The 20149-nt window shown below is 47.9% G+C and overlaps 1 protein-coding gene across 1 annotated transcript in view; it reads right to left on the bottom strand.

Moving 5' to 3' along the window:
- SETD5 (SET domain containing 5) overlaps nucleotides 1–20149 on the bottom strand; it is a 73959-nt gene that overhangs the window by 21489 nt on the left and 32321 nt on the right. The window contains exons 4-16 of the mRNA XM_056862139.1: nucleotides 17776–17987; nucleotides 16599–16657; nucleotides 16095–16282; nucleotides 14028–14066; nucleotides 12847–13089; nucleotides 12251–12399; nucleotides 11537–11654; nucleotides 10627–10736; nucleotides 9994–10234; nucleotides 9711–9791; nucleotides 6790–7050; nucleotides 4909–5229; nucleotides 1673–1915 (exon numbers count right to left, since the gene is read on the bottom strand). Of these exons, the coding sequence (XP_056718117.1) occupies nucleotides 1673–1915; nucleotides 4909–5229; nucleotides 6790–7050; nucleotides 9711–9791; nucleotides 9994–10234; nucleotides 10627–10736; nucleotides 11537–11654; nucleotides 12251–12399; nucleotides 12847–13089; nucleotides 14028–14066; nucleotides 16095–16282; nucleotides 16599–16657; nucleotides 17776–17987 (2265 nt within the window). The remainder of the gene's footprint in view (nucleotides 1–1672; nucleotides 1916–4908; nucleotides 5230–6789; nucleotides 7051–9710; nucleotides 9792–9993; nucleotides 10235–10626; nucleotides 10737–11536; nucleotides 11655–12250; nucleotides 12400–12846; nucleotides 13090–14027; nucleotides 14067–16094; nucleotides 16283–16598; nucleotides 16658–17775; nucleotides 17988–20149) is intronic.

Here is a 20149-nt window from a genome sequence, read left to right as displayed (position 1 = left end):
TTGTAAGTGCATCACGCTGGACCTGGGGAAGACTCAACTCAGAGCGGGCTTTGAACAGAAATTCCAATGGCCCAAAGCCAGGATTATAATGCTCTGCTTTAGCTTCTTGCCCAATAAGCGCTCTGTCACCTCACTGCTGGTTCTCTCTCTTCCTCCACCTACCTCTGCTACTTCAAGCCCTTGGCAAAATGTGAAAAAGACACCCAAATATTATGTTACAAAGCTGTCACCTTATATCAGGGGTGTCACACTCAATTGTTAACAGGGCCAGATATGACATAAATGTCACTTGGGTCGGGCCAGGCCATGCCACGCCAGCTCAGATTGAGAGTAGGGGTGGTAGCTGCCTTAGCTGGCTTGCAGGCCGGATAAGAGCTCTCAAGGGGTCGGATCCGGCCCTCGGGCCTTATGTTTGACACCCCTGCCTTATATCATGAGAACCAGTTTGTTGACTTGCCAAACCAGAACATGCTCACTCTCTCCTCTGATCTGCCAGAGGGATTACGTTGCCACCAGGGTTTTCTTGACAGCCAGGTGACTTGGGAAGTCTGGGGAAACGCACAGCAGACAGGGCACTCCTGAGCCTACAGGCAATGACCTGCGACTCCGAGCCCTCTGAACACCCAACTACCAACCCCATGAATGAAGGCCTTTGCAAAGCATGAAAGATATGTTAGGACAGTCTCACTAGGTAAACCAATAGTCTGAAGACGCACACCACCACCATTAGCTTACAAAGAACCAAGAATAAAATGCCTTCATGTGTTTTAACAAGGAGCCTCTCTCTCTCTCTCTCTCTCTCTCTGTGTGTGTGTGTGTGTGTGTGTGAATGTATGTATGTAGAGCAGAGGTCTGCTATGAGGAGAAAATTGCTAAGAATTGTGTGCCCCTCGCAAACATGTGGAAATGTCTTTCGTAAGTGGAAAAGGTTAGGATTCAAAGCAAGATTTGAACAAGCAGACACAAACACTCCTGAAGCTGCCTTGTACTGAATCAGACCATCGGTGCATCAAGGCCAATATGGTCTACTCTGACTGGCAGCGGCTCTCCAGGGTCTCAGGCAGTGGTCTTTCACATCACCTACCTTCTGATCCTTGTTGAGCTGGCGATGCCGGGGATTGAACCTGGGACCGTCTGCACGCCAAGCAGACGCTCTACCACTGAGCCACAGGCCCTCCCCTAGACAGTTCACTTAGTGTCAATGTCTGGCTGCATTAACACTTCACCTAGATTTCTTTTTTATCTCTCACGCGTGCACACATACACACACACACTGATTTAACCAACCTTGCATTTCAGTAGTGGCATCTACCACCAACCTCAGTTGAAGTATGTAACACTAAAATGCAGCCAGTCCATATCCTATTTATATGTAGGAGTTGTAAGTGACCTACGATAACACCGCATATATTTAGCGTAAAGATTTTTTAAAAGAATGTTGTAAGAATGTTGCTTGCTTTAAAGGGAAAAAAAGAAGGTACACATTGTTTGCCATAAGCAAGTGATGCAAGCTTTGAACAATAATATTCTGAACAATTTATCCTGAGCATGTTGGTAAGTTTCATTTTGAACTATTTTGTTTGCACTGAGTACACAGCGCAATTGAGGCGACTGACCCCGACAAAGGCCGCAATGCTGCCAAGAGGAGGCCACCGCAAAAGGAGCAGCCTACCTTTTTGCAGGAGCTGTAGTTCCCGTCTAGCTGAACCGGCCGCCGCCGCCTTTCCGGGATGAAGGGAGAGCCGAAGCGGATGTAGTGTTTAGGCATAGTGCAGATGAGCGGGGAGTGGACCAGGCCCGGCAGCATATTGAGGGTGGTGGCCAGCACCGTGGGGTCAGTGGTGATGCGCAAAGGACACTCGATGGGGCACTCCTGCTTCTCCGCCTTGTCGTTCAGCCACTCTGTCACCAGGTACTGGAGCAGAAAAAAAGACGCACCTTGGTATGCAAGAAACTGGTAAAACACAAGGGTACTGAAAACGGAAGGGATGAGAAGAGAGGGGCCGTGGCTCAGTGGTAGAGCATCTGCTTGGCATGCAGAAGGTCCCAGGTTCAATCCCCGGGATCTCCAGTTAAAGGGACCAGGCAAGTAGGTGATGTGAAAGACCCCTGCCTGAGACCCCGGAGAGCCGCCGCCAGTCTGAGTAGACAATACTGACTTTGATGGACCAAGGGTCTGTTTCAGTAGAAGGCAGCTTCATGTGTAATCATGTGTATGCATAAGAGAGAATACAAAGCTACCTGATTCTGATAATGGCCCCTCTAGCAAGTATTGTCTATGATGGCCAGCAGTGGCATCTTTGGCAGGCAAGGGTAAGATTCTCTTATGCACTATGATCTTCGTTTCACTGACAGAGTAGAATACACTCACAGCCTTCTTGGGCAATAAAAGGACATTCCAGGGATTAGAAGTAATAAGCTACTTGTACATGCAGTGGGTGTTCTGTTTCCATCCAAAACTTCTGACCTTCCTCACTGATGCAACTGATGAAGCGCTTTGGAGAGCTGTCCAGTTATAAAAGTAGCTGGAGCAAGACAGGCTATGGCAAGGCTTCCCTGCCCAGTTGCGTGGTGACTGGCAATTCCAATAGATCTCTGTACCCATCTCAGAGATTAGGGAGACAAGCAAGATCCAATTTTGGGTCACTGAATGAAAGAAACAGAACCCTTATACTGAATTGGCAAAAAAATGCATACGCTCAAAATCATTGTGTTCCTGGGCTTCTTTTAAGAGGACTGCTAACTCCACAGAAATGAAGGCGGCTTAGCCACACAAACCTATGCAGGATTACGCCCTGTGGCACAGAGTGGTAAGCTGCAGTACTGCAGTCAAAAGCTCTGCTCACAACCTGAGTTCGATCCTGACGGGAAATCGGTTTCAGGCAGCCGGTTCAAGGTTGACTCAGCCTTCCATCCTTCCGAGGTCGGTAAAATGAGTACCCGGCTTGCTGGTGGTAAAGTGTAGACGACTGGGGAAGGCAACAGCAAACCACCCCATAAACATTGCCTAGCATACGTTGGGATGTGATGTCACCCCATGGGTTAGTAATGACCTGGTGCTTGCACAGGGGACTACCTTTACCTTTTAAAAATTTTTAACTTGATATATTTAAACTCCCAATCAATGGGACTCAAAGCAGCCTACAATAAATTTAAAAATGAATACAATACCAGAGATACCGACAGATACAAATAAAAGGAAGCAAGCAGGAACTATCAAAATGCACAAAAAAAGATCTCTGCTTTACAGGGCCTCTGAAACCAGTGCAAGGTCACACGGCCTTCTTCACATTCCCTGGAAGCCCCAATTCCACAGAATGGAGGAAACCCGAATCAGAGGAAGGACCATTCTTAATGACCTAAGTTAGGGAACAACTGATAAACTCCTGGTCTGATTATTGGAGCCACCCTGCAGGCACATATGGCTGGAGTCGGTCTTGCAGATAATAAGCCCACTAAAATCAACCAGCTTAAGACTGGAGTAACTTTGCACAGGACTGTACTGCTAAACTATCAAATTTAGTAATGTGCCATGTTTTCTTATTAGTTAAGGAAAAGCATTAGTTTTTAACAAACAATTATTCCCTGGATGCACACATCTGTAACTAGCAAAATGGTTTTGCGCCCCTTCACGGCTGGGCAGTTAAGCTAGTGACTCTTTTATCCAATTGTGTATCGTTCCAAAGAGGTCAGAAATTCCCACGTGATATGCAGAACCCACCTCGTGGGAAAATCTTGGTTTCTAGATTACCTGGGAACAAACGTGGGAGGTGGGGGAGAGTGGGCTAATCGAAGAGCTTTAACTCTGTCTTAACTGCTCAGACCTAATAATGAAATTTACGCCTTTGTGGACTTGTGTTGGCTCCATTGGATCAGCAACGTCACACTACGCTCAGATGCAGTTGTGCATATTTCAGGAGTTTGGCTAATATGTACTCCAAAACTACCTCTTAAAACGTTTGCCTTCTCTTAAGGGCAGCTAAAGGCTGATGAAGCCTCAAACCTGATGTGGGCTCTTTTAAGAACTAATTGGGGTTCAAAGACTCAGGATTGCAGAATTACAAGGCAGCCCGCTCTTGAACTACTGAACTGAAGGACACCTCTGTCACCGAGTAACATCTGTCTCCTCAAAAACTCTTGTCACTGTTACCCTAGCCTGTCTTGCTCCAATTAATTCTGGCAGGATGGTGCTGCTCAAGTCGTCTTCTTTGTGGCTTCCTAGAGGCACCTGGTGTGAACAGACTGCTGGACTTGATGGGCCTTAGTCTGATCCAGCAGGGCCTTTCTTATGTTCTTATGTAATTCTGTAATCTGACCAATCTCCAGATTGGTTAAGTATTGCGTCAGTGATGGAAAAAAAAGTTTTGGCTGGGTAAAAACCAACAGTAAGAGCATCATCTGTGGCGCAGAGTGGCAAAGCTGCAATACTGCAGTCCAAGCTCTGCTCACAACCTGAGTTTGATCCCAACAGAAGTCTGTTTCAGGTAGCCGGCTCAAGTATGACTCAGCCTTCCATCCTTCCGAGGACGGTAAAATGAGTACCCGGCTTGCTGGGGGTAAAGGGGAAGGCACTGACTGGGGAAGGCACTGGCAAACCACCCCGCAAACAAAGTCTGCCTAGTAAACGTCTGGATGTGACGTCACCCCATGGGTCATGAATGACCCAGTGCTTGCACAGGGGACCTTTACCTTTACAGCATCATCTACACATAAAAGAAGTTTGCTTTCACATCTGTCACTGCTAATCCCTTGAATCTATTAGCCTACCATTACATTCAATAAAACCTTAACACACACACACACACCCAAAAACCCCTATCGCATTAGCAGAAAATGGGCTGTCCAAAGCCAAGCCTTCAGCAGAGCCCTGAGGGACCAAGTCACACCCTTCCCTCATAATCCATGTACCTTTTTCGTTTTGGGGTACTTGACCGTGGCTCGGTTGGTCTGGGATCCTGCAACTGCCGCCACAGCTGGGTCAGACCCAGCCAGCTGTTTCCCCTCTCCGGGGCCCTCCGTGCTGCTGACTTCTGCCACCGTCATTGTGCTCACGCTGCTCCCTTCCTCTGGGGCAGCCTGCGTGAACTCAGACTGCTGGGCGCTGGCTTGCTTCTGCCTTCTCAGTCGCTGGGCCGAACTGCTCCGGTAGCGGGAAAACCGGCTCTTGGGACGCGGCCTCGTCGGCTTCGATGGTGCTGGTTTAGAGACTGGCTTCTCTGCAGCAGCCTCCTGCAACACAAAACACACACCCCCTTGGCGTTAGGTCCGGATTGGTTAAGAAGCTGCTCCTGCCTCCTCCCTCCTTTACCGTCGAGCTGACAGCACAAACACAGGAGGCTTAGTTCCAGGAGGGGCCGTGACTCTAGCCTGACCTGGAAGAAGTTCCCTCCACTTGTATCTTGATGTAACGCTTCCTCCAACATGCTGCTTTTGAATCTCTTCCAAGGCAGAGGCCAATGTATATTCTGAGCCCAAGAAAAAGGGTATCCAAGGGCACGAGGACACAATGCTGCACTGATTCCCAGCCTTTGCTGGCAGCCATTCAATACTGTGGCTGTGGCTCAGTGGCAGAGCATCTGCTTGGAACGCAGAAGGTCCCAGGTTCAATCCCCGGAATCTCCAGTTAAAAAGGGACCAGGCAAGGAGGTGACGTGATAGACCTCTGCCTGAGACCCCAGAGAGCCGCTGCCGGTCTGAGTAGACAATACTGACTTTGCTGGACCAAGGGGTCTGATTCAGTAGAAGGCAGCTTCATGTGTTCAATACCACAGCTTGAATCATCTTCCCATTTCTCTCCCAGCTAGCCAGCCAAAACAAGCTGACTTTCAAGTAAAGCTCAGGTATGGTGACAATAAATATTAACCACCCCCCGGCCACTACAGCACCAAGCTGGTGGCTCACAACAATGGGTACAATTACCAGAATTCAGAACTGCTCTGCTGGGTCAAACATATCTTGACATTATAGAATCAGAGAGGGTCATCTAGTCCAACCCCCTGCACAATGCAGGAAATTCACAACTACCTCCCCCACACACATACACAGTGACACTAACTCCATGCCCAGAAGATCTCCAAGATGCTCTCCCTCTCATCATCTGCCTAAGGTCATAGAATCAGCATTGCTGACAGATGGCCATCTAGCCTCTGCTTAAAAACCTCCAGGGAAGGAGAGCCCACCACCTCCCAAGGAAGCCTGTTCCACTGTGGAACTGCTCTAACTGTTAAAAAAATCTTCCTAATGTCTAGATGGAAACTCTTTTGATTTAATTTCAACCTGTTGGTTCTGGTCTGACCTTCTGGGGCAACAGAAAACAACTCGGCACCATCCTCACTATGAAAGCCCTTCAAGTACTTGAAGATGGTTATCATGTCCCCTCTCAGTCTTCTCCTCTTCAGGCTAAACATACCCAGCTCCTTCAGCCTTTCTTCATAGGACTTGGTCTCCAGACCCTCACCATCTTTGTTGCCCTCCTCTGGACTTGTTCCAGCTTGTCTACATCCTTCTGAAATTGCAGTGCCCCAAACTGAACACAGTACTCTAGGTCTCCCTGCGACTGTCAGGCACCACAGAAGCGTTCACATGCACACTGCGATGGCGGCAATGGCCACCACCAGGAAGCCAGAACAGGATGTTGCATGTTTGGCTACCGAGGCTAAAAGGAATGTCGACACTTGAAACAAACAAAAAAAGTGACCAACAGACTCCCTCCAACCCACTGAAGCAATTCCATGCCGACTCCATGAACGCCGAGGGCTTAACCTCAGCAGTTCAATCGCCCCCTCTTACCCCAGCCTGCGAAGACCTCCGTGTATTCACTCCAGTGCTGATGCAGGGAGGGGTACTCGGGACAGAAGCGTTTAAAGCCAAGCCGCTCTCTTCGGTTTCGTTCGGCTCAGATTTTACTTCCTCTGGTTCTGGCATCTCGGCGGTCACCACCACCTCCGCGTCCGTGCTGCTTCGGTCTGACGGCAGATCTCTTCTCCGCTTCCGTTTCTCCAGGTTTTCAAACACGTGCATGATGGCTTCTACTTTCCTATCTTCCCGGGACTGGTTTGTATAAATAGAAATTCGCATCAGAAGGACAGCCATATGGGTCAGGACAACAACATACCAAAGGATGCTCGTTTAGGTTGCTAGGGAAGCCTCCTCATCATCTACCCCCTCTCAGATCTGGCATGCAAGCACTTAGATACAGGGAACTGAGGCTTTCCACTTGCTATAATTCTGATGGTTGGGCGCTATGGAAATAAACATGTCCCGTTGGATCGATACTTTTCAATATTCCCTTGGTCTTTAAAGCTGCCCCCCCCCCTTCTTGATCAGCCTGTTGTTATGTTTAGGATGAAACTTTACACTTTTACTTCAACAGGCTGGACAGTTCTGTTTTTGATGGACTGCTCCACAGGAAGTTGCTTCTGAACACACTGGAAAAGTGGGCGGATGTGAAGAAGATGCAATTCAACAAGGATAAGTGCCGAGTTCTACATCTGGGTAACAGACATGAGGACACACATACTGGATGGGGGATACACTTCTGGGCAGTAGTGTGTGTGAACAAGTTCTTGGGGTACGGATGGACCGTAAGATAAATATGAGCAGCCAGTGTGATGCAGGGACAAAAAACCCTAATGTGATCTTGGGGTGCATCAACAGAGGCAGAACATCCAAATCGCAAGATGTCATAGTTTCGCTGTACACTGCATTGGTCAGGCCGCACCTGGAGTATTGTGTGCAGTTCTGGAGGTCTCATTTAAAAAAGGATGCGGACAGAATCGAACGGGTACAGAGGAGAGCAACAAGGATGATCAAGGCCCTGGAGACCAAGCCCTATGAGGAAAGGTTGAAGGAGTTGCGAATGTTCAGTTTGGAGAAGAGGAGGTTGAGGGGGGACATGACTGCTCTCTTTAAGTATCTGAAGGGCTGTCACTTAGAGGAGGGCAGGGAGCGGTTCCTTTGGCAGCAGAGGATAGGACTCGCAATAATGGGTTTAAATTGTTGACAAAAAGGTACCGGCTGGATATTAGGAAAACATTTTTTACAGTAAGAGTTGTTTGACAGTGGAATCAGCTACCTAGGGAGGTGGTGAGTTTCCCCTCACCGGCAGTCTTTAAGCAGAGGCTGGACAAGCACATGTTAGGGACACTCTAGGCTGATCCTGCATTGAGCAGCAGTGCTCCCAAACAAGCCTAAGCCCAGCCTCTGCCTCTTCCTTCCCACCGTCACCTTTTCACCTCTTTGCTTTCTCCTGCCATCTCCCCAGTCCCAGGTGACAAACTCTCCTCCAAAGCCTTACATATAGTACTTGTGTGGTGCTACAAGTACCTGTGGCATGGCTGTGCCCACACAGTGCCAGCCAACTGACACGCAGGGGCCCCCCTTGCTCTTAAACCAGCGGTTTTCAAACGGTGTTCCAGTGAATCCACAAGTTGCTTAGAAGCTTATCAAAGCTGAATGATAATAATGGGGGGAGTCAGGTACTAAACGTCCCAAGTCAAACAATTTATCAACCGGTCCCCAACTTATGGTATGAAATTATATTCATAACTGAGGTTTACTTCCTCAGAACATTCTCAAACTTCTTTCTGAATTGGGTCTTAATGGAATGTATGTGTACTAATATATCCCATTAAGGTCCAATTCAGAAAGAGGTTTGAGAATGTTCTGAGGAAGTAAACCTCTATGAAACAAGTGAAACCCAGGAGGTTGTTCACACAGAATTAACCTGCTACACTCAGTGGTTCCTCAGTGGAACAGGCTTCCTCGGGAGGTGGTGAGCTCTCCTTCCCCGGAGGTTTTTAAGCAGAGGCTAGATGCCCATCTGTCAGCAATGCTGATTCTATGAACTTAGGAAGTTCACGAGAGGGAGGGCATCTTGGCCATCTTCTGGGCACTGGGGGTGTGCGGGGGAGGTCATTGTGAATTTCCTGCATTGTGCAGGGGGTTGGACTAGATGACCCTGGTGGTCCCTTCCAACTCTATGATTCTATGATACACGGAGGCAACTTGCTGCATGTAATACATGAAGAAGAGTTGTACAAAAGAAATAAAAAGCAATATAGCCTCCATTTATTTTTGTATTTAGTCTGGATTAATTTGTTAATTTGTAAGACTTGTGTTACAAATGTAATATGTACCTTTGTTACTATTGAATTGATTTTCATAAATACAAATACATGAACACATTGTGAATCTTGAATATAATTTCATACCATAAGTTGGGTACCGGTTGACAGAAGCTTATCAAAGCTCCTCAATGACAACGTCTGAAAACGGTGGCCTACAGATTGGACTGCCGCGGCTGGCCCACTACTACTGATTTTCCTTGAAAATTAATACCTGCGGGTGAGTACTTGCCTTTTTATCGCATGGTGTTCACACAAAAAACCGGTAAGACCCAACACATTGGTCCAGTTCCCTGTATGAACTGAGCGTGCACTCTATAATACACCCGAGAACCCTCTGCAAGGTGCAGACATTCGGGGGTCCATGGCAGACAAGCCAATGTGGTTCTCTGAATGCAGAATGCAGTTTCTAGGACAGTAAAGCCAGTTGTTGCTACCTACCACTAAGAACAGCAGCAAGGAAGCGATGACACTAGGGTGGAAGTTAACTCAGGAATACTATACGAGGGCAAGGCGTGAAAAGCTTCAGGCATGAGAAGCTTCCAATCTTCCAGCCCAAGGAGTTGAAAGGGAAAAGGTACTTGCCCGCCTGCTCGGCGTGAGGCCGCCCTGCTCGTCCACAGCTGCCTCCTTCTCCTCGTCTTGCTTCTCCTCTTTGTCTGCAACCTGAAAGGCAAAACAGCAGAACTCAATAGCAGTCACTGCTGCAAAAAAGAGGCATGAGATAATTACCGGGAGATGTCAGCATTTCACTGGAGCTGCTACCACACACCCCCTTTGCCTGGAGAATTACTCCCTCCAGGAAGCAGCGAGTTCCTCTGGAGTTGGTGGCCAAACAACCAGCGCTCGAGGAACCCATGGACTTTACCTCATTATCACTGGCTGCAGTAAGTCCCTCGGGGACTTCCTCTGCCTGTGGATTACTGTTTTCATCCGACGCGGCGCCACGCTGTTCCAGCTCCTTCCGACGGGCTTTCCGGCGCCTAGTCTCTGCTCCAATCAGAGTGTCTAGAATAGGTGGAGGTAGCTGGTCTATAGCGTTTGGGCTTCGCTTTTGTACGGGGCAATTCCGGTTCCCCTTGTGACAGGCACAATCCACTTTATAGTTGCTGCACCCCCCCCACAAAAAGAGACATAGTATTAGTATCATTCTTCATTTCTCAGAGGCATTAGATGCATTTGTGCCTTGGGTTAAGTATACAGGAAAGACACGAGGGGCATGTTCCTGCTGTGCCCTCATCACGCAGGAAACTGAACAAGCAGCAAAAAAGGGGGGAGGCAGAAATGGGGAGCATCTAAGAGCCCTGCTGGATCAGACCAGGGGTCCTTCAGCATCTGCTTCCCACAGTGGCCCTGGGAGGCAAACAGAGGCACAGAGGATGAGGCTCCCCCCACTAGCGTTAGCATTCAGAAGCCTGCTGCCTGTGGATACGTGGGTGCCTTTCACTTACTACAGCCAGCGGCACACCCTGGATAAGCAAGCAGCACCAAGAGAACTCACCAGATGTTGTACTCGTAGTCAAAGGCAATTGTGACCTCCGCATCCTTGGCAATGGATGTAACAGCATATATACACAGGTGAATCATCCCATCAGCAATCACGTGACGAACCTTCAACACAAACAGAACTGCTAGCGCACCAAAAACAGATGTCACATTACAGCAGTGAACATCTTAAGAACATAAGAAAAGCCATGCTGGATCAGACCAAGGCCCATCAGACCAAGGCCGATAAAGTCTGGCAGTCTGTTCACACAGTGGCCAACCAGGTGCTTCTACGAAGCCCACAGACAAGACTGCAGCAGCATTATCCTGCCTGGTTCCACAGCACCTAATATACTTGGCATGCTCTTCTGATACTGGAGAGAAGAAAAGAGCAGAGACGGCTTCTTAGATGCTCTAGAGCCTCAGTAATCTGACCATTCAGATAGATACACTCAAGAATGAAGATCGTATTTAACCATAAAGAAGGCAAGCCTAATGTAAGACAAGCCCCCTTAAAAAAAGTTAGACACAAAATTAATTTTTATGTGAATTTAAGATTCCCCCCCCCCTTTCTTGATGGCCCATCTAGTCTTTTCAGGTAAGTAGGATAATTTGCTATACCATTTTTGCCATTAACACAACTACTAGAGAATATGCAGCCTGTCTTAAGGACCATAATAGGGGAGCACATGGATTAAAATTCTATCCAGCAATGACAAGGTTCTGACATTTGCCTTCCAGAATCCACCAATGAACTACAGCAACTGTGAAAATTTAAAGTTCTCCAACAGTAATCCAGTACTACAAAATCCACTGGATCTTGGTTTGGGGTCCCTTCTGCTTTATTTGGGAAAAGATTACTTTCCAAGATGCGCTTCCATAAGCTATGTCAAGTTTCTACACGTGCCAAAATGTTGTACGTTCACCTCTGCATTTGGTGTACAGGAGCGCCTGATGAACCTGGCATCGTTACCAAAAGTGCGAGCATCTACACACATCTCGACGCTATTGAACTTGGAGTAAAACAGCACAAAGGGATACGGCCTGAGAAAGCAAGAAAAAGAAGAAGAGGAGTTGGTTTTTATTTGCCGACTTTCTCTACCACTTAAGGAAGAATCAAACCGGCTTACAATCACCTTCCCCTACCCACAACAGACACCCTGTGAGGTAGGTGAGGCTGAGAGTGTGTGACTAGCCCAAGGTCACCCAGCTGGCTTCATGTGGAGGAGCGGGGAAACCAACCCGGTTCACCAAATTAGCCTCCGCCGCTCATGTGGAGGAGTGGGGAATCAAGCCCGGTTCTCCAGATCAGAGTCCACCACTCCAAACCACCGCTCTTAACCACTACACCACGCTGACTCTCCAGCACCTGAAATCCTCATGCAAGGAATAACCGACATGACACTGCTTCCGTGAAGCCCTGGAAACAGCACCGCCTCAATTACCTTTCATTTATGGGGCTCTCCTTACCACACACAGTCAAGCCAGGGCTGAAGAAAACTCTTCCAGAAACACACAACCCCTTCAGGGACGTGCACTGAATTTCTGCTTTTGAAGTCAGCAGCTGTGGGGACCCTCCTGTCCACATCAGACCCCCCCCCCCCACCAAGTATCTTTCACTGACTGTTTGGCGCTCTTACTTTTTGAAGAAATGCCCGTTGACCTCGAACTGCTGCCGCAGCATCACTTTCCCACGGTACTCGATGATGAGGGTGTCCGAAGCCAGGTCTCTGGCCGCTCTCAGAATCTTCCGGTGCTTTTGGACTCGAGTCACCCTCCCCAGCTGCAGCTGCAAGGGAGGAAAAGCCAGGAGAGCACGCGTGAGAATTCAAGGACCCACTCCCACTGTGGTCAGCTGCACGTGTCGGGCTGCGTTTCTTAAAAGCAGCTGAACACGAGTAAGAGCTCTGAGATCTGACCGTTATTTATGTCCACCACAATGCGTGAACCAAAGTGGTAGGTGTACGTGGGCTTGAGAAAGCACTGCTGGCTGGACCAGGAAGATTTTATACCTGAAAAGTATCTTATCTAATGAGCCAGAAAGGAGGACGGGGAGCGAAGGACTGTCGTTTCATACCTCCCTGAGCTTCACCTTATCTGCTCTCCCCTATGTATAAGCTTGCTTGCATATCTAGGAGCAAAAGAGCATCTTTCAAACCTGGGCTTCATCAATACTCCCACCCAATCACACCGCCACAGGCTGGATATACCGCCACTTCTGGGCTTATCCGCCTACCTGCATCTGGGATCCAATGACCGTGTTGTTGCAGGCGAGCTCGGTCTTATTGATGGTGTCCAGCACAGCGGCCTTGCCCACAAACTCCTTGTTGGCGTTGAGGTGGCGCTCTAACAAGTTCTGCACATCGGCGCTGTACTGGTTGGTGAAGGCTTCTTCATACTGATCCGTCCAGAGCCGTATGCGGTTCTCCCAGCCTTCTGCTGTATTCTCGTCTAGGGCGTGGGCTTCTGAAGGAGAGTTCTGTACCAAAATACAAAGCAAAAAGTGCCCACTTAATGGCTTTAGCTACCTGGCTACTTGGTCGATGGCATCTTTGAACCTCTCATACTTGGGTACTTGCTTAACAGATCTCAAATCAACAATAACTGGCACAGCGGTGCTTCGGAGACTGCTCCAACTACATTACATAAAAGACTCAGTGTGGCATCGCCTACCAGTCATTTTTAAGAGCTCCCCCTTCTCTTAACAGTAACAGAACTGGCAACAAATAACCACGTGTTGTCATGCCGAGGTTATCACGTGCCCAATCCCATCCAGGAAATCAGAACACGGTTCACTCAGCAAGCAAGGGCCGAGCAAGGCTTTCTTGGCTCTGGCCCTGGCCTGGTGGAAATCTCTGTCAAATGACACCTGTGCCCTGCGGGACTTAGCTCAGTTCCGCAGGGCCCGTAAGGAGATATTCCGCCAGGCGTATGGTTGAGGACAGCAACGGTTATGTGGCTTAGCTGGCCTCCCGGCCCCTTCTTTCCCTCTCCTTCCTTCCTTCCTTCCCTCCCCTTTCCCTTGCTTTAATCCCTTCTGTCCCTGGGCCTGTAGGTCTCTTGCCTTCCAGATTGTCATCATAGGCCAACCTCCTTGTTGAGGGCAATTATTTATAGGAGCGGGCTATGGAGCTGCGGTGCCGTGTTTTTAGAATAGGTTTATAGTTTTAAAGCTCTTAGTTATTGTGTTGGAAGACGCCCTGAGCCCGGCTGTGCCGCAGTGGACGGGGTATAAATCTAATGAACAAATAAATAAATACCGAAACCCCCTGGTGAACTACTGAAAGATGACCTAGGTGGACTACACACTTAGGGCTTTTTCAGTGACTAAACGAAGTCAATCAGTTACCCTCGGAGCAAGCACATCCGGACTGAAACTGCAGAGGTGCCCAGAGCTACATACATAGCTCCACTCACCTTCATCCGCAAAGACTTCCGGGAACCTTCTCTAAAAGCCTGTCAGCAAAACAAGACAAATGGCCATCAGTATTCATGCCCTGTATAGTTGAGTGTGTCTTCAAACAAAGGCCGCAGCCAACGGGAAGTGCTCAAGGAACTGAGAACACACGAGGTGGGAGCTGGGATTTACCCGAGCGCCCTTCTCAACAGCAGACTCCCTGAAGGCTGCAGCTTCCATACTTTCTTTGGTTGCCAAGCATTGATTTTCTTCATTTCACTTGCACTGAAGCTCAGCCAAACACTGGTCCCTCCGGGGGGAGGGGGGGAGATCAATCAGGCAAGGAATGACTGCAAGCACTGCAAGGAGTGCACATACAGCATCATGCAGACGTTTCATCCCAAGATACTTGCGCAGAGTGTCGAAAGCATTCGTTACAAGGACCAGATACCGCATAAATGTCACTTTGTCAAGCCGGGGTGTGTGTGGCTGCTTCGGCTGGCTTGTGGGCCAGGTAAGAGCCCTCAAGGGGCCGCATCCAGCCTGCAGGCTGTGTATTTGACACCCCTGCGCTTGTCCATAATAGAAAAACAAGGCTCTCCACCCCCCTAAAAGTGATGAGCATCAAAAGTCCTTCCCAAGTTTAAGGAGAATGTCAACCTACCAACCATGATCCCTTCTAACAAAACGAAAAGCCCATAACAGTCTATTCATTCCACAGCAAAAAGTCGAATTATATGCAACCTCAGAAATATATAGACCTGATAAGTTTCTGCAATATTGACTCAGGCTACAGTTCGTGACTCACTATCTTTCAGATCCGAAGCCTGACATTTTCTTGTAGAGGGACCAAATTGGTGGCAGGAAGTGGGGAAAAGACTGGATGTGATGTCAATATGACCAAAAAACCCCCACCTTATTTAAAAAAATTGTTACCCATTTCTGAACTGCCAAGTTCCCATCCTCCATTTCAATGCTTTTGCAATGATTAGCCAGGATGCTAGCAGCAATTTACTTTTTACCAAGTAACTGAGTAGAATGCTGCTTATATCGAAGTAAAATGTGCACAGAGCCCCCCCCCCCACATATTGACAGCTGACAATTCAGAGACTGCCTCCCCCATGCTACAGGCTCTAGATCATAGGTGTCAAACATAAGGCCCAAGGGCTGGATCAGGCCCATGAGCCAGCCGAGGCAGCCACCCCCCTCCACTCCTGATCTGGGATGACAAGCCTGCTGTGAGCTCTCCAGCCAAGGCAGCCACCTTCCCCAGACCTGAGCTGTCAATGAACAAAGACTGTTCATAAAAGAAAATGCTGTAAGAGTGTTATTGTTTTAAGCATGTTCATATTTTAAGAAGAAGAAGAAGATTTGGTTTTTATATGCCGACTTTCTCTGCCACTTAAGGGAGACTCAAACCGGCTTGAAATCACAACCGACTCCCTGTGAGGTAGGTGGGGCTGAGAGAGTGTGACTTGCCCAAGGTCACCCAGCTGGCTTCATGTGTATGAGTGGGGAAACAAATCCAGTTCACCAGATTAGCCTCCGCCGCTCATGTGGAGGAGTGGGGAATCAAACCCGGTTCTCCAGATCAGACTCCATCGCTCCAAACCACCGCTCTTAACTCACTACACCACGCTGGCTCCCAGTGAAAAGTGAAAAATAAAGTAAAAATTAATATCATTAATTGGTTTTGCCTGTGTCTTCTAGAAAGTTTGTATCTCCGGTACCTGGCATTAAATTTTATGGTACACATGGCCTGGCCAGGTGACATTGATGTCATATCCAGACCTCGTAACAAATGAGTTCGACACCCCTGCTCTAGATGATCCAGAGACAGAGTGGTACTATTTTGCAGTGAGCAGACTTTACATCAGGCCCAAGAGGGACCCCCACAATGGCTGCCCTGATACATCTGTCTGTAGCATGTCACCACTCAAGAAACTGGGAGCTATTCACCTGTCCTCGTGGGCCTTAGGATAAGAATATTCTGACATTAGCAGGCAGGAAAGACATGGAAAGCTACTAGCCTGTTCTCAGCAGTGCCTACTGGCCTGAGCTGCTCACAGCTACTTCCACTCACACACCTTGATTTTTTTGGCCTTCGGGGCAGTGCGCGCTCTCTCCGTATTCCTTTTCCTCTTCTTGGGCTTGGTCCTGCAGACCCGGTTGACCGTCAGAGTGATGCTCGTGGGGGTGTGCTGCGTGGCCGTGTACAACACCGTGGAGGGAGACAGCTCCTCGTCCCAGCTCTCAGTCGCGCTGCTGTCTCCACCTGCGGTGAGAAAAGTCACGCTGGCAGCTTCCTCTTGGTTCTGAGTTATCCTTCCCCCTGCCCAAAAAGCAAGTGGACAGTGCGCTCCTCTCCCCAGAAAAGCCTGGCAAAACCAGCCATCTCTTGCAGCGACCACTTGCTCTCTCGGCGTGACTTCCCTATTTTTTTGGGGGGGGGGCGGGGAGAGCACATGGTAGTAGTAAAGGCCACTGTGCAAATTAGTTATTAGAGGCATAACGCAGACTTAACTCTGCATCTGGCCAACTGCTCCCTCCAGTCTTAAAAGTCTATTGACAACAGCCAGCTCAGAACGTACCTGACACGTTATCTTGCTTCCGGCGGCGCAGTCTGATCACTTTCCCTCTGCCAATGCCCCTGAAAGAGGAAAGATACCTGAAACGTGTACCGTTGAGGGCTAAATGGCTTAAAAATAAAAAATGGACTGTCACAGCTTTTGGTTTTCAGTGGCATGTCAGGTGACTAGACCTTCAAGTGTTAAACAAGCTTAACGTATCCATAGTTCTAAACCAAAGCCATTTGTTCAGCAAATCATGGATTTTGCAACAAATGCAGTATTCAGAATACCAAGCTTTCGGTTTTATAAAGAATATACTTCTAGCCCTCATAATTTTAGAGCTAACCTTAAAGAGAAGGCAGGCAGTTATCAGTTCAATACTCCAAGTCTGATGGCTGGCTGGCTGGGAGGGGCTTCAAAAAGCCAAAGAAATCCAGCTGCATCTTCTTGATGGCTACGGCCAGCCTACATCTGACAGGTCCCATCTGTCCTTCGCTATCTCTATTCATCACTGCAGGGAGGCTCGCTTTCAAACAAGCTCGCATCAGATGCTCAGCAGTTTAACCATCTATTTGGTTGGTGCAAACAAGTTAACATTCAGAGACTATCTGGTATTTGCACAGTGTGCCCTCCCATCTGCAGAGATCAGGCAGGAGGAGACCGGAAACAGGGCTTTTCCAGTGGTGACACCTCAACTCTGAACCACCCTCCCCACCCCCCTCCTTGAGGCTCACTATTTCATATTGTGAGCAACTTTGAGCAGGTCTCTGGTGAGGCAGCATGCTGATTTTCTAAACAAATAAACACATTCAGCTTTTGATGATCTTTCACTTTACTTTAATAACATTGTTCATATGGCAAATTCGGCTCTGATCAGCGTCACACTGAGATCAAAATAAAAAGGAAAGGGGGGGAGGAACTATCTAAATAGCCCACAGGAAATTAGTATTTTTTAATCTTAATTGACTGGGAAAGAAATTTGGCGATGATCTTTCAGAATGTGGAATGTATGAGCTGAGAAATGCAGTGTTTCTATGTAGCGGCGCAAGTTACTTTGCTGCGTTGAGCGGTGAAAAAATAACGGAGGAGCTGATGAGAGGGTAAAGAACTGCAGAGAATGCTACACCAAGCCCCCCAAAGAACATCCTTCAATCTGCCACCTCCTCCCTGCCCTGGACAAAGGATCAAAAGATCTCACCTGCATTTCTCACATTTGATGAGGAAGCCATCCTGGGAGAGGCTGCAGTGACACCAGCTGGGGATGGACCCTGATTCAGAGGAGCTCTCCGTGTCCCCAGAATTCTCCTCATCGTGCGAGTGAAGGCCGTTCAATTCTGCCCGAGGGATGATGGTCTGGACAGGGGGAGAAGCAGGAGGGGTCGGAGGAGGAGGGGCTCCGTAATTATGATCCTGAAAACAAACATTTGCATCAGTGCTATTTTGCGTGGGGGGGAGGGGAGGGGGGAGAGGAGACGGCTTTCCACGGCTCGAGAGCCTCAATGAAAAGCCCACATTTCAACTCGGCATACAGACATCTGATTTCAAAAGCTAACACAGCAAGGGCTTGTAAGATGTACTGAATCTAGAACTCCCTCCCCTCCACGACTAGGTGGATTGTTTTCTGTATTCAACCCCTGACAGAGTCTAAATCCCAGAGGGTCACAGTAGATTCCACTTGCAAAATATTTTCCTCAAAGTAAAACTGTACACGAGTGCAGACACTATTCAGTACTAGAGATGTGACGGTCTGTGTGTGTGTGTTAAGTGCCGTCAAGTTGCTTCTGACTCATGGCAACCCTATGAATCAAAGTCCTCAAAAATGTCCTATCTTTGACAGCCTTGCTCAGATCTTGCAAACTGAGAACTGCGGCTTCCCTTATTGAGTCAATCCATCTCTTGTTGGGTCTTCCTCTTTTCCTGCTGCCCTCAGCTTTTCCTAGCATGACTGTCTTTTCCAGTGACTCTTGTCTTCTCATAATGTGACCAAAGTACGATAGCCTCAGTTTAGTCATTTTAGCTTCTAGGGTCAGTTCAGGCTTGATTGGATCTATAACCTACTGATTTGCTTTTTTGGCAGTCCACAGTATCCATAACACTCTCCTCCAACACCACATTTCAAAGGAATCTACTTTCTTCCTTTCAGCTTTCTTCAATGTCCAGTAATAGGGAATACAATGGCATGAATTAATCTTGGTGGCCAGTTTTAACCAATGAAGAAACTGAAAATTTTGGGGAGCTCTAAAAATACAACCTCCTATACTGTTTTTCTTTTGTAACGACTGAAATGCTTATGACAAGGGGTTATTCAATGTGTAGTATAAAGATTTCTATGTAAGACAATGTACAGAATTAAGCAATATCTCTTCTGTATACTGTAGCCACACACCAGTGTATTTACATGCTATTATGGGTATGACATTACACGACTGAAGAGTTCAGTGTTTTTGAAAGCTTATCCTGCCATTCAGCACTCTGCTAAGTCCTACCGTGACTGTTTCGAGACTGCTTCTGTCCAAATATAAGTCCCTCAGCTTGCTCGTAAAGTTTTATATTTTCAACGTCTACACTTTTCTTCTACTAAGATGGCAAAAATGAAGATACATGTGCTCATGAAGCAGAGAACACAGCAGTTTGTGGGTCCTCTCTCAAGTACTGGATATAGCCACAGTTTCGCTTGCAGAAAACATTTAATCGTTTTTACAGTGAGGGAAAAAAGTATTTGATCCCCTGCTGAATTTGCCCGTTTGCCCTCTGACGAAGAAATGACCAGTCCATAATTTTAATGGTAGGTTTATTGTAGCTGTGAGAGACAGAATAACAACAGGAAAAATCCCAGACACCCAGAAGACAAAAGTCAGAGATTGATGTGCATTATAATGAGTGAAATAAGTATTTGATCCCTTTGCAAAAGATGACTTAGTACTTGGTGGCAAAACCCTTGTTGGCAATTACAGAGTCGGACGTTTCTTGTAGATGGCCACCAGGTTTGCACACATCTCAGGAGGTATTTTGTCCCACTCCTCTTTGCAGATCCTCTCCAAGTCAGTACGATTTCGAGGCTGATGTGTAGCTACTCGAACCTTCAGCTTCCTCCACAGATTTTCGATGGGATTAAGGTCTGGAGACTGGCTAGGCCACTCCAGGACCTTAATGTGCTTCTTCTTGAGCCACTCCTTTGTTGCCTTGGCCGTGTGTTTTGGGTCATTGTCATGCTGGAATACCCATCCTCGACCCATTTTCAATGCCCTGGCTGAGGGAAGGAGGTGCTCACCCAAGATTTGATGATACATGGTCCCGTCCATCGTCCCTTCGATGCAGTGAAGGTGTCCTGTCCCCTTAGCAGAAAAACACCCCCAAAGCATAATATGTCCCCCTCCATGTTTGATGGTGGGGATGGTGTTCTTGGGGTTGTAGACAGCATTCCTCCTCCTCCAAACACGGCGAGTTGAGTTGATGCCAAAGAGCTCGATTTTGGTCTTATCTGACCACAACACTTTCACCCAGTTCTCCTCTGGGTCATTCAGATGTGCATTGGCAAACTGCAGACGGGCCTGTACATGTGCTGTCTTGAG

This window comes from Euleptes europaea, chromosome 1 (assembly GCF_029931775.1).
Source record: "Euleptes europaea isolate rEulEur1 chromosome 1, rEulEur1.hap1, whole genome shotgun sequence".
Taxonomy (NCBI): Eukaryota; Metazoa; Chordata; class Lepidosauria; order Squamata; family Sphaerodactylidae; genus Euleptes; species Euleptes europaea.
Note: the sequence above shows the minus strand (reverse complement) of the source record. Positions and strands in the feature narration are given on the sequence as shown.